The sequence below is a fragment of the Stylophora pistillata genome, chromosome 8 (genome assembly GCF_964205215.1).
Source record: "Stylophora pistillata chromosome 8, jaStyPist1.2, whole genome shotgun sequence".
Taxonomy (NCBI): domain Eukaryota; kingdom Metazoa; phylum Cnidaria; class Anthozoa; order Scleractinia; family Pocilloporidae; genus Stylophora; species Stylophora pistillata.
The window spans coordinates 28,043,578-28,053,569 of NC_142526.1; the positions used below are offsets into that span (position 1 = coordinate 28,043,578).

Genomic DNA, 9,992 nt, shown 5'->3' on the forward strand with positions numbered 1-9,992 from the left:
TTTTTTGCCATTTACCCACATTTTATTTTCTAAGCAATTAGCATTAGCAGATTTAAAATTGAACCAAGGCAATTCATAGAATGACACTCTTTTTCCATTTTCACTAATTTTGTTTACAATTGGCAATTTTTCAAAAGTTAAAAACCTTGGTTGAAGGCTTACAATCGCAGCTGAAATGAATGAAAGCACATTGAAAAAATAACCTCTTTTAAAAGATGTGCGCTCGAGCCATTAGAAGACGAAACGGCTAAGTTAAGGTTTTGTGTCTGAATCAAAGACTGAATCTAAATGAAAAATGCCAATTGTAATGTTACGGCCAGTGTTGCTTACAAGAACACCTACAAAGCAGTAAAGTAATCCACAAGTTTCATATCCATCGCTTGGTTTTGCTCTCTTTTAACATTTGTACGAATCTACTGTTTCTCAAAGGTGAGAGGGTAGGTAACAAGACGCTTGTTGTCCCAAGCGTACAGCACTCTTTCCCTTGGGTTATAGTCCACCATGGAGTTGGAACCAAACTGGTTTGTAAACTGTATGTTGGGATTCCACTGTTTACTTGTTTTGGTGTCATAAGCAAAGTTGATGGTAGTGGTTTTGCTGCTGTACTCGTCAATACAGTAAATCACTCCACAGGCCACAAAAGCATTTCCCATACGGTCCATCCTCTCTGTGCGTGGAAAAGAGGAGTCAAAATTAAATATAAGATCAATAAGATTCACAGGGCAAAGGTGTGCTTTGTCTTGGTATTTTACCTTACTTCCTGACATGTAAATCTTTTGTTTGCGAACAGATCCCCCAATGGAAAATGAGGAACGGGCTAAAATTTGCCTCGTTTCCAACAGCTGGCTTCGTAGCTCAGGTGGTTGTAAAACCGACTAATTATGTGGAAGGCAACAGTTGGAGTTCCGTTAGAGCTTTAAGGTTACCGTGCACCTTCAGGGATGTCTCGCGTGCAAGCGATGTAGCGCGTCCGGTTTAAACTGTAGATATCTAAACCCTCATATCAAATTAAAGTTTATGGGACTGGCTATCAGACTATAACAAAAATTTTGAAAAAAACATGAATTGTCGAATTTTTCACGACTTCTAAATGCGAGCGCCCGAATCACCTTTTGAACGTTACATGTCAAAGCGAATTTTGTTTTTCGCTTATTTAATGTGTTCCTCCGTTTCCGGGACCAAAGCGCTAAAAAAACGTGTCTGCGATTTGCCATATTCAATTTCAGTGAAAAGTTACAGAACTTTATTTAAATGGGATTAAAAAAATGTGGAGTGATCGTAGAAAAATCGCTCTTGAAAAAAAAGTAGTTAGAAATAAAAAATTCGGAGACACATTTTTGTTGTTTATATGTAAAACTAGCTAAATTTGAGAGCAATCGAACAAATTCCCTTTGACTTGTAGCTCTTAAAAGGTGATTCGGGCGCTCGCATTTAGAAGTCGTGAAAAATTTGACAATTCATTTTTTTTCAAAATTTTTGGTATAGTCTGATAGCCAGTCCTATAAGCTTTAATTTGATATGGGGGTTTAGATATCTACAGTTTAAACCGGACGCGCTACATCGCTTGCACGCGAGACACACCTAAAGGTGCACGTTAACCTTAATTGCACCTCATTTATGGGGATCATCTTGTTTTTGTCATCAGCTATTGGTCAATATATGATTTACTTGATTTTATTTATGACTTTTGTGCAAAAGTAGAAATCTAGGGCCTTTTTAACTTAGTGTCCTTAATTTGGTTGCGCCGTGCCCTTGGAGTACGGTTAGTTATTCTGTTGCTTACTCTCTTATCGCCTCTAACGGATGTCTACGTAAAAATATCACCAGCTCATTGATTCGTTTCTTTTTTTACACAGTTTCGTCTTGGTCTTTTTTGTTACGTGCTTACCTGTACTCAAGCTCCAAGTTTGGATAACTCTGTTGCTGTGGACATCTATCTTAGATGCATACAAACGGTAGCTGTTTCTATTACTTCCCCACAGTACCCACAATCCTTGTTCATCAACCGCCAAGTCCATATAACTATATCCGCCCCATCGATAATGATTCGTTCGGGTCGAAAATCCTAGGTTAATTTGAGCCTCCAAACGCTCTGTGTGAAGATTGTACTTGATGATATAGGCTGTTTTGGCTCTGTCATGAAAAAAAAAAACTGATTTAACACGTGGGGCTTATTTCTTCTTAAACCCTCATTCTGCAGAATGTTTCAATTTTATTGAGACTCTAATGATAATGAAAAGAAAATCCTCTGTAAACAGAAGTTAAGTTAAGTTTTGATCGTTTAGATACTTTTTTGAATTCTTATATCTGGAAGCCGTGAAATGTTTCACCTGCTGTAGTAAAGGTATGGTCCATACACTACTGCTCCAGTTCCATCAAAATAGTGAGGCAGAGAGTAAGTCTTGTGAACCACACCAGCCTTTAACTTGTCCATGTTTTCAAAGGCTTGGATCACATTTCCGTAATAATTTTCCATGGTGAATATGGACTCAGTACCCATGATTCCTAACGGGTCTTTCATCCAAGCTCCTTGTGTATATCGCCGTGTGCTGTGCGTGATAGGTTTTCCAACAGATTTTATGTTCGTGCATCTATCTGAGGAAGTTTCAGTCAAAGTGAAAGTCGCCGATTATTAACTGATCACATTTCTCTTTTTTTCTTAGAGATATCTGATTGGAAAGCCTTTTGATCACCTACACATAGGTCAAGTCGTAAAGCGAAATTTGTGTTTTTTTCGTTAACGTTATGGTAAACTGTACAAAATTCGCGATTTTCTACAGTTCTTCTTGAGTGATAAACCAGTCACTTAAACTGAGCCTACTCGCGTATTTTACAAAAGGATCATGATTTTTTTACTGCACTTTTTGCAAGCTAGACGGTTTTTTTTTGGTTCGTGTAAGAAAAATATGTTATTTTTTCGTAAACTTCGCTGTTTTCGTTGAGGCCTTATTTAACCCTTTTGCGCACATTTGGCGATTTTTATAGACGCCCGTCTAGAAAATTTTAAATTTTATGGTTTCTGCAATCTAGCACTGTTTTTGCAATTTTCATACATTTTATTGACGTTCGACTCTCTTGCGGATCTTTCTCAGATCTTGTAATCTTTTAATCCTGCGATTTTCATAAATTTCTTTTGGGTATTTAAATCTTTGCAATCTCTGATGATTTTCTCGATTTTCTTCAACGCTCTTTTGTAGTTTAGTAATTTTTGAAGTTGAGATTTTTGTCATTCTCGTATACTTAACGTAACTCCAGGGTTGGTTTTTTTTTTTCAGTCACACGCCTGTTATTTTTCACAACTTTTGCAATCCAAATTTTTTTTTTGTACCTTTTGCATAGCACTCGTCTGAAAAAAATTGCAAAAGCACGAATGCAAAATTTTCCGTAAATCTTCATAGCCGCGTTAAACCCCTAAGTAGAGTCTCCAAGTGGTAACTCCTTCCGCAATAAAGTGTCTTGGGTGTTTCATGTGGTTTACGCCTTTCCTCGAACGAAGCTGACGAGAAAAAATTTAGTCCTAGTCTCTTAAAGCTCAGGCAGAACGATCGTTTTTAACAAACCTCTTTCCAGGATATAAACACTTTCTTTTGCTTTGTCTAAATCCTGTTGCTCATCAAGGACCATCTTAAGCAGCTACAAAAGCATAAAAAAATGTCTCAGTAATGTGCTTAACCAAGAGCCATAATTGTCCCAATTATGGCTCTTGGCTTAACCCGGGTAACACGGTTCCTCAGTTTGCGTCGGGAAATTTCTAGTAAATGGTCTTGACAATTACTTTTACTAATTGACCCAAAGCTGAGGTAGCGAGAAAAGAGTTTTTTTTCACAACTCAGTTGTTAAGTGAACGAAAAAATATACACTTTTCATATTGCAACTGCACCTATTTCATTTGTGGTTTGTTTTCATGGTATCAGACTGTAGTAACTATATCTTTAAAAGATACAATTTTTTTGCTGCAAAGTACTTACGTGCTTCTTTGCCAACTCAAGAGCGAGGTCTTTCACTGACAACTTCGACGAGTGATGGCGGTGGTAGGAAGATAAACCGCGTTTCATCCGCGGATTCACCGCAGATTTAGCGAGTACATCACCCTAAGGCAAGGACACGGTGCATAGTAACTTTAAAGCCGTAAACCAAACGCCATACTAAGAGTTCGAGGAAACTTGAAGAAATGTTAGGACTTTGAATAAACTTAGCATAATTTTTTGAGAGAGCCACGTAAAACATGTTTCCTATACGAGTAGGTTGTTTAAGGTTATAAAAAAACCTTTGGATGGTTGTATTAACAAATGACTGCATTGATCTCTAAGCAAATGTTGTCCGCCATTCAATCATAAACCTAGACGCTCTTTTTCCGTAGTCTGTTTTATTTAAAAAGAGGATGATCAACTTGGAATATTTTTGATGAAACACTGAAAGGGCTGAATGAGTTGTTTAGAAAACATCGTTACCCACACTTCATGCTCAAGGTTATAAAATTATGATGACGAAATGTTGTAAGAAAATTGTTTCAGTTTGTGCTTGAAGTTTCACTAGCGAGCGATCGAGATTGTTTGCATGCTCACTGATTATAAATTAAGGCCATGAATTGAAGGACATTATGATTAGGTTGTGCGCGTGCGCGATGACTAAAATAGTTAAACCTTAGCTCACCAGAAGTACGATGAATTGCAGGAGGAACAGTGAGCGATGACGAAACATTATAGTGAGGGAATCGGCTTTTGTCTTGAACTGATCTGGAAGAAAATCAAATTAAATTTATATCGAAAGTTTGCCCGTATGAAGTTGAAATAAAACATCTAAACACACTTACAAAGAAATTTGAAAACTTGTGTTTTCCAGCAGCAGATATCTCTAAAGTCTTGGGGCCCAGGAGGTTTTTTCGCGAGGGGTTTCGACGCCGCAGAGATTGAATTTTGTCAGCCAGATGCGCTCTTTATTGCGTGAGTGACTTGAACTTGGCCACGTACACCAAGCAGATTCTGAAATTTTTCATGTTGGTTAGAGTATGAGTCATTGTTTATTGGCTATGACATTAATCGAGATGAAGCGTTAACAAACTCAGGCAAAACGTTCATGAAACGTGAATTTGTAACGTATACTGTATGTAAATTGGATGACTTATTTGCGTAGTGAAACCCGAATTGAAACAATTCACTAAAGAAAGTTAAACCTTAAATTGAAATATATCTTAAGACGCTGTCTGTCGATGCATTTGTTTTGTTTAAAGCTTACAAAAAGGGAACAATTTGCTTTACCAAAAGAAAGAAAAGAAGAAAAATGAGAAAAAAGTTCTGTTCTTGCCTTGCGTTGTTCTTACGAGAATAGTATGGAAACTGAAAATCACGAGTCGATAAACGCCCACTGAGGTGTTACGAGGCAATGCAATGGTTAAATTTTATTCGCAGGTCTTTCCCACCGTTCAGTTTGGAAATAGAAGCTATGCCTCAGAGATAGGGGGCAAGTATTCCTACCTCTGCGCTATTCCTGTTCCCCAATAAAAGTTCACTGCTCTCTCAGTTGATTTGGTTTTTGTATGAGAGAGAAGAGTATTTGCGCTTTCTCTACGAGAAATCAATAGCCGCGCCAACTCAGTCCGAAATTATATTATTGTACCATACGGCACTTGAATCGGAATATCACAGAAGCTGAAACTTGACTGGGACATATGCCGAAAGAGAAATAACATAATCGAAATTTAGTATATGCTGAAGGAAACGATTCTATATCAGTTGCCAACATAGAACTCATCAGCTATCAGGAACGTTAATTAACACTTTTCACTTAAGACTGCCTAAAGTTGTCTTCTCCAATACTCAAATATAACCTCATTTTTCGCAAGTGTTACAGACTGGATGGCTTCTCTTGTCGTTTTCGCTTTCACCTTTCCAGCTGAAATGATACGGGTGCAGAGCAAATTTCCAACTATTGGCGATTTCCATTTTAAAGGACGTCAATTCTCACTTGGAAAACCGTTTCTGTTCATAGGCGTAAGGTCCGCTCTCAAGGCTGTAGCTGTCCTGCATTACTGTTCTGAACAATGAATGTTTGACTCCAAACAAATTTGGATTTTATGAGCACAACTCGACCAGGCTGCCGCGGCAGAGCGGTAGCACAAACTACATTAACCCCTCCTCTCCACCCACAGCAATGAATAGACGCAGGAGTAAACTGGTCCTCGTGGGTGGGAATGAATCTTTCTTTGACTTCCATAAGGTAAATTAAAAGTATTCAAAAGTCCTATCAGGGGCTACTACATCAGAACAAAGTTCGTTGGTAAAGTCTTGTCACGAAATGTTTTCAACATTCGTTGATTTGACCTTCAAGTGCGTTTTTGTTCAGTTATCACTGGAAAGTCAAGAAGTGAAATAGAAATTCGGCAGAATCAAATATACAGCGGCACTTTCTTGGCAGTATCGCAGAACAGAGAATCCATCTCAACTCATCACTCGATATCATATCGACTCCAGTAGATCCGTTCAAAAGCAAACGCGGTTTGCACGCGAAAAAAAGGCATCAAAACGACGATTATAATTTGGAATTATAATTCACCCTTGGAAAATAGCAGATATTAGGTATTAATAAGAGAGGTTAAGGACATAATTTACAATAAATGAAAAACGGAAGCATTCAAATTTTGTGACGTCTTCCTTTAGCTGTTTTCCTCCCAAGTTAGGTCTTTGTAGAACGTGAACAACAAACTATTTGTTATTTTTTTGTACAGCATTTTCCAAAAAGGCTCCAGTGTAAAAGAAACGTAATTTTTGATTTAACAGTCACAATACAGCCCGGCTGTAATCATTAAGACCTTACAGTATACCAGTTTCCTTCCTTTTAAAGCCGTCAATTACTACGGCTAAAGATATTTACACTGTTTAGTAACGAGGTCGTCTTCTAAAGGCGTGTTTTGGCTAATATTTTTCCAGTGTTTTGATTTTTGTTTGTAGATCGGCCTTTAATTCCTCGAGACCTCGAAAGAGAAAGCATCCTCGTCAAATACCTCAGCGCAAATTGTTAGCTCCTCTTTAATATGGAATGTCGTGGCAACTGAGCGTCTAAATAGATATAATGCCTGCTGGCGGGTCTAAATGACAATGAATATCTTTGTCAAAACGTACATAACTCAGGCATAAACTGAAGAAGTGGCTCGTTTGTAAATAGGGAAGTTCATAAAATCCTATGCGAAAGTACTCATAAACAGAGATCACAAAACTAGACAGCTCATGAAATTTGCCTTCTGAACTAACGTCAAAGACACGGAATTGGAGATTTTTATTGTCAGACAATCAGGATGACCTTGAGTAAGCAACATTTCAATATTTACCAGTTGTCTGATGATTCTAATGTCTTCCACGATTACAAAACTTAACAATGGCAGGAATAGAACATAACAAATAGACGAAATCCTCTGTAAACACGAGTCACTAACCTAACAATACTGCTATTGAGTAAAGCATTAGAGTCTCGTGTCAACTGTCTGACGCGAGACTGACATTCAGAAATTAAAATATGCTTCTTGCAAAAGTAACATGTTCAACTCTTCTTCGATCTTCTGTCAACTTTTGTGGTCGTAAGATCCAAGTGTTAGGCAAGTTGGAAATGAAAACTTAGAAAAAAGCGATTTTGTCTCACACAAGGCCAGAAAATACTGAAACACAACGCGAGAGGTCTGCTAAACTTTGTCGCATGATATTCTCATTCTCATTTCCGAATTAAACTTAAGTTGAAGTTCGTTTGTATTATTTTTATTATTCGCTCCGACGAAGTGCGAACGCTCGAAACTTCAGCTTTAGAAATTCTTTACGGTAGCCAATTTACATTATCAACTCAGTTGATAAAACCAGATTATCTACGATCCACCGACGTAGCACCACAGTCCCTTTGGTGGAGCTTTCCCTTTTGAGATGCTACTGTGCTATTGAAGAATAGCGCAGGTAATAGATAGTACGTTAAGAGTAGCGATGAGAAACCCACAATGACTAAATATTGGCTACGGAAAAGAGCTAAGACATAAGAATTCTACGGTGGCCCATAAGTGCACAACACAATGTGTTGTGTTTCAGATAAATGTATTGTGTTTGAAATAAGTTTGTGGGGTTTTTAGCGTGTGTTTTGTGTTTTCAGTTTGCGTGTGTTGTGTTTTCAGTGTTTGTGTTGTGTTTTGCACTTATGGGCCACTGTAGCAAGGAGATCAGTTTTTTTTTTTTTAATGAAACTGTAAACATTCCACCCATGCACTATCTTACAGCATTTCCGTTGATCACGGTCAATGGAAACTTGTATTTCGCCGCAGCTTCGCAGCCGGTACTAAATCAGTCGGTTATGCCCTTCAATAGTTTTCCAAGAGCGTTCAGTTGAGAATGTTAGATAAAAAAAAAAAACGAATCAAAACATAGACCTTAGCATCAGGCTTTTTGCATTTAGCATTATCAACCTAAATTAAAAGCAGTCAACTTTACTAACCTTCTCAGTCTGACCTCAATCGTCGTCGATCCCTCTCCGATCATGGCTCCTCGTTTTGCAAATTCTCAATTTCTTTACCCGTGAGCTATTTGAGATCGATTTTTAAAAACACTGAGCGGAAAAAGTACGTCATAATTCGTATTTACCAACATGACTGAATCGAAATTTTGGACTTAAGCGCGCTTCTTTTACTAGTGTTAGCGCTTAGGGTTAGGTGTTACGCGCGCGAGAAATAAAAATCTTTCGCGCGTGACTATGGCTTCTCTTGAACAAAACTGCCCCAACCTTAGGTTCTTGGTAATCGGAATGTAGCCGTCAGAAATGAGCAATTAAGGATTTCATCTACTGGTTAAGTTAAGTCAAACTATTTGGTTTCCTTGTTATAAGCACACCTCGATAGAACCCATGAAACTCGACCCATTTAACACTCTGATTAGACAGAAAATATTCCGAGAGAGAAGAACTTTCCGTCAGTCGTGATTAGTGCAGTTAATATGTGACCTAATCAGTTTGGCTTTTTGGCTGCTAAAAAGATCTGCTTGAGAATCAGGAGATTGAAGAGCATTATATTATAGCTCTTGAATTTCGTAATTTATCTCCTCGGTGTGATGGTTACATTTGCGAAAGTCGCTGGCCTGGGTCGGGTTTTAAGTTACCCATAATGCTCCATAGTCAAATCGTTCAATCAAATGAGTCCCCCTCCGAGACATCTTACACTTGATTTCCTCGCTTGGCAAGTTGTCGTTGTATGAAGTATAATGTTCTTTCAAGCTTTCTAGAGTACTCTAGCAACATTATTCGAGTTTTATCATCAAGGAGTAAGTGACAGACTTATTTTGTGTTGGATCAGTGAATACACAGGTAGGAACGATTGCTCTGTAAAGCGATCGGGAACGCCGAGTCTTCAAATAATGGAGGTCGAATCGATGAACTGTGGACTAGCTTGACCGCTTTACATCGTTATTTTTTAAGATACGAGCTAGAATTGAAAAGCAGAAACAGCCCTTAATTGAAATAATGCGCTGAACGTGATCACAGAGCTGTCATAAAATATGTTTCTTTTCTTCGTGATCGCAAACATTGGTTAATGGTGGATACGCTGCATAGATACTTTTGAATGGCCGCAAGTACCAGTGTTGAATAGTGACTTTGAATGCATTTACATCGTTGGGGCTCTACTTTAATATTGTTCGGCTCTCGTTGCAATCTTTAGATGTAGAATTTAGCAAACTTAGCCTAGAAATGCCCTGTGCAATGATAATGAAATTGTGCAATTTTTTTATTTGGATCATGTAAGTTTTCACACGATTTAAGTAGTATGTCATTTGTACGCGATATGTGAATATTGTAATTCCTATTAAATGTAATTATTTTAAAGGTTATTTGTGTGTGTGTGGAGACTTGTTGGGGTTTGTCAACGTCAGACATGATTTTGAAATCTTCCATGACTAGCTAGGCCCTTGTAGTTTTGAGGATGTGGGCAGGTGGACATCAACAGGCATCTGCAAATGCCCAGCAATGGTGGCAAA

At 38.1% G+C, this 9,992-nt stretch overlaps 2 protein-coding genes across 5 annotated transcripts in view; one reads left to right on the top strand and one right to left on the bottom strand.

Moving 5' to 3' along the window:
* On the bottom strand, nt 1-9,025 carry LOC111322336 (myocilin). 3 transcript variants are annotated; one of them, XM_088730882.1, is made up of 7 exons: nt 8,464-9,025; nt 4,654-4,736; nt 3,969-4,091; nt 3,561-3,633; nt 2,331-2,595; nt 1,889-2,133; nt 1-667 (listed from the first exon to the last, which is right to left on the bottom strand). In XM_088730882.1, exons 2-7 carry the CDS (start codon nt 4,699-4,701, stop codon nt 414-416), a joined length of 1,008 nt encoding a protein of 335 aa, XP_088587008.1. In that variant the 5' UTR covers nt 4,702-4,736; nt 8,464-9,025; the 3' UTR covers nt 1-413. The 3 variants fall into 3 exon arrangements, with proteins under 3 accessions (XP_088587008.1, XP_088587007.1, XP_088587006.1); XM_088730881.1 differs by lacking the exon at nt 8,464-9,025 and adding an exon at nt 4,814-5,030 and having other exon boundaries at nt 4,654-4,731; XM_088730880.1 differs by lacking the exon at nt 8,464-9,025 and adding an exon at nt 4,814-5,029.
* Nucleotides 9,026-9,180: 155 nt separating this feature from the next.
* LOC111323266 (uncharacterized) overlaps nt 9,181-9,992 on the top strand; it is an 8,189-nt gene continuing 7,377 nt past the window's right edge. Inside the window, exons 1-2 of one of the 2 annotated variants that reach the window (XM_088730584.1) lie at nt 9,181-9,324; nt 9,916-9,992. The exon at nt 9,916-9,992 is cut by the window's right edge and continues 36 nt beyond it. In XM_088730584.1, the coding sequence (XP_088586710.1) occupies nt 9,938-9,992 (55 nt within the window). In that variant the 5' untranslated portion in view covers nt 9,181-9,324; nt 9,916-9,937. The remainder of the gene's footprint in view (nt 9,325-9,915) is intronic. The other variant, XM_088730585.1, reaches the window with a different exon arrangement.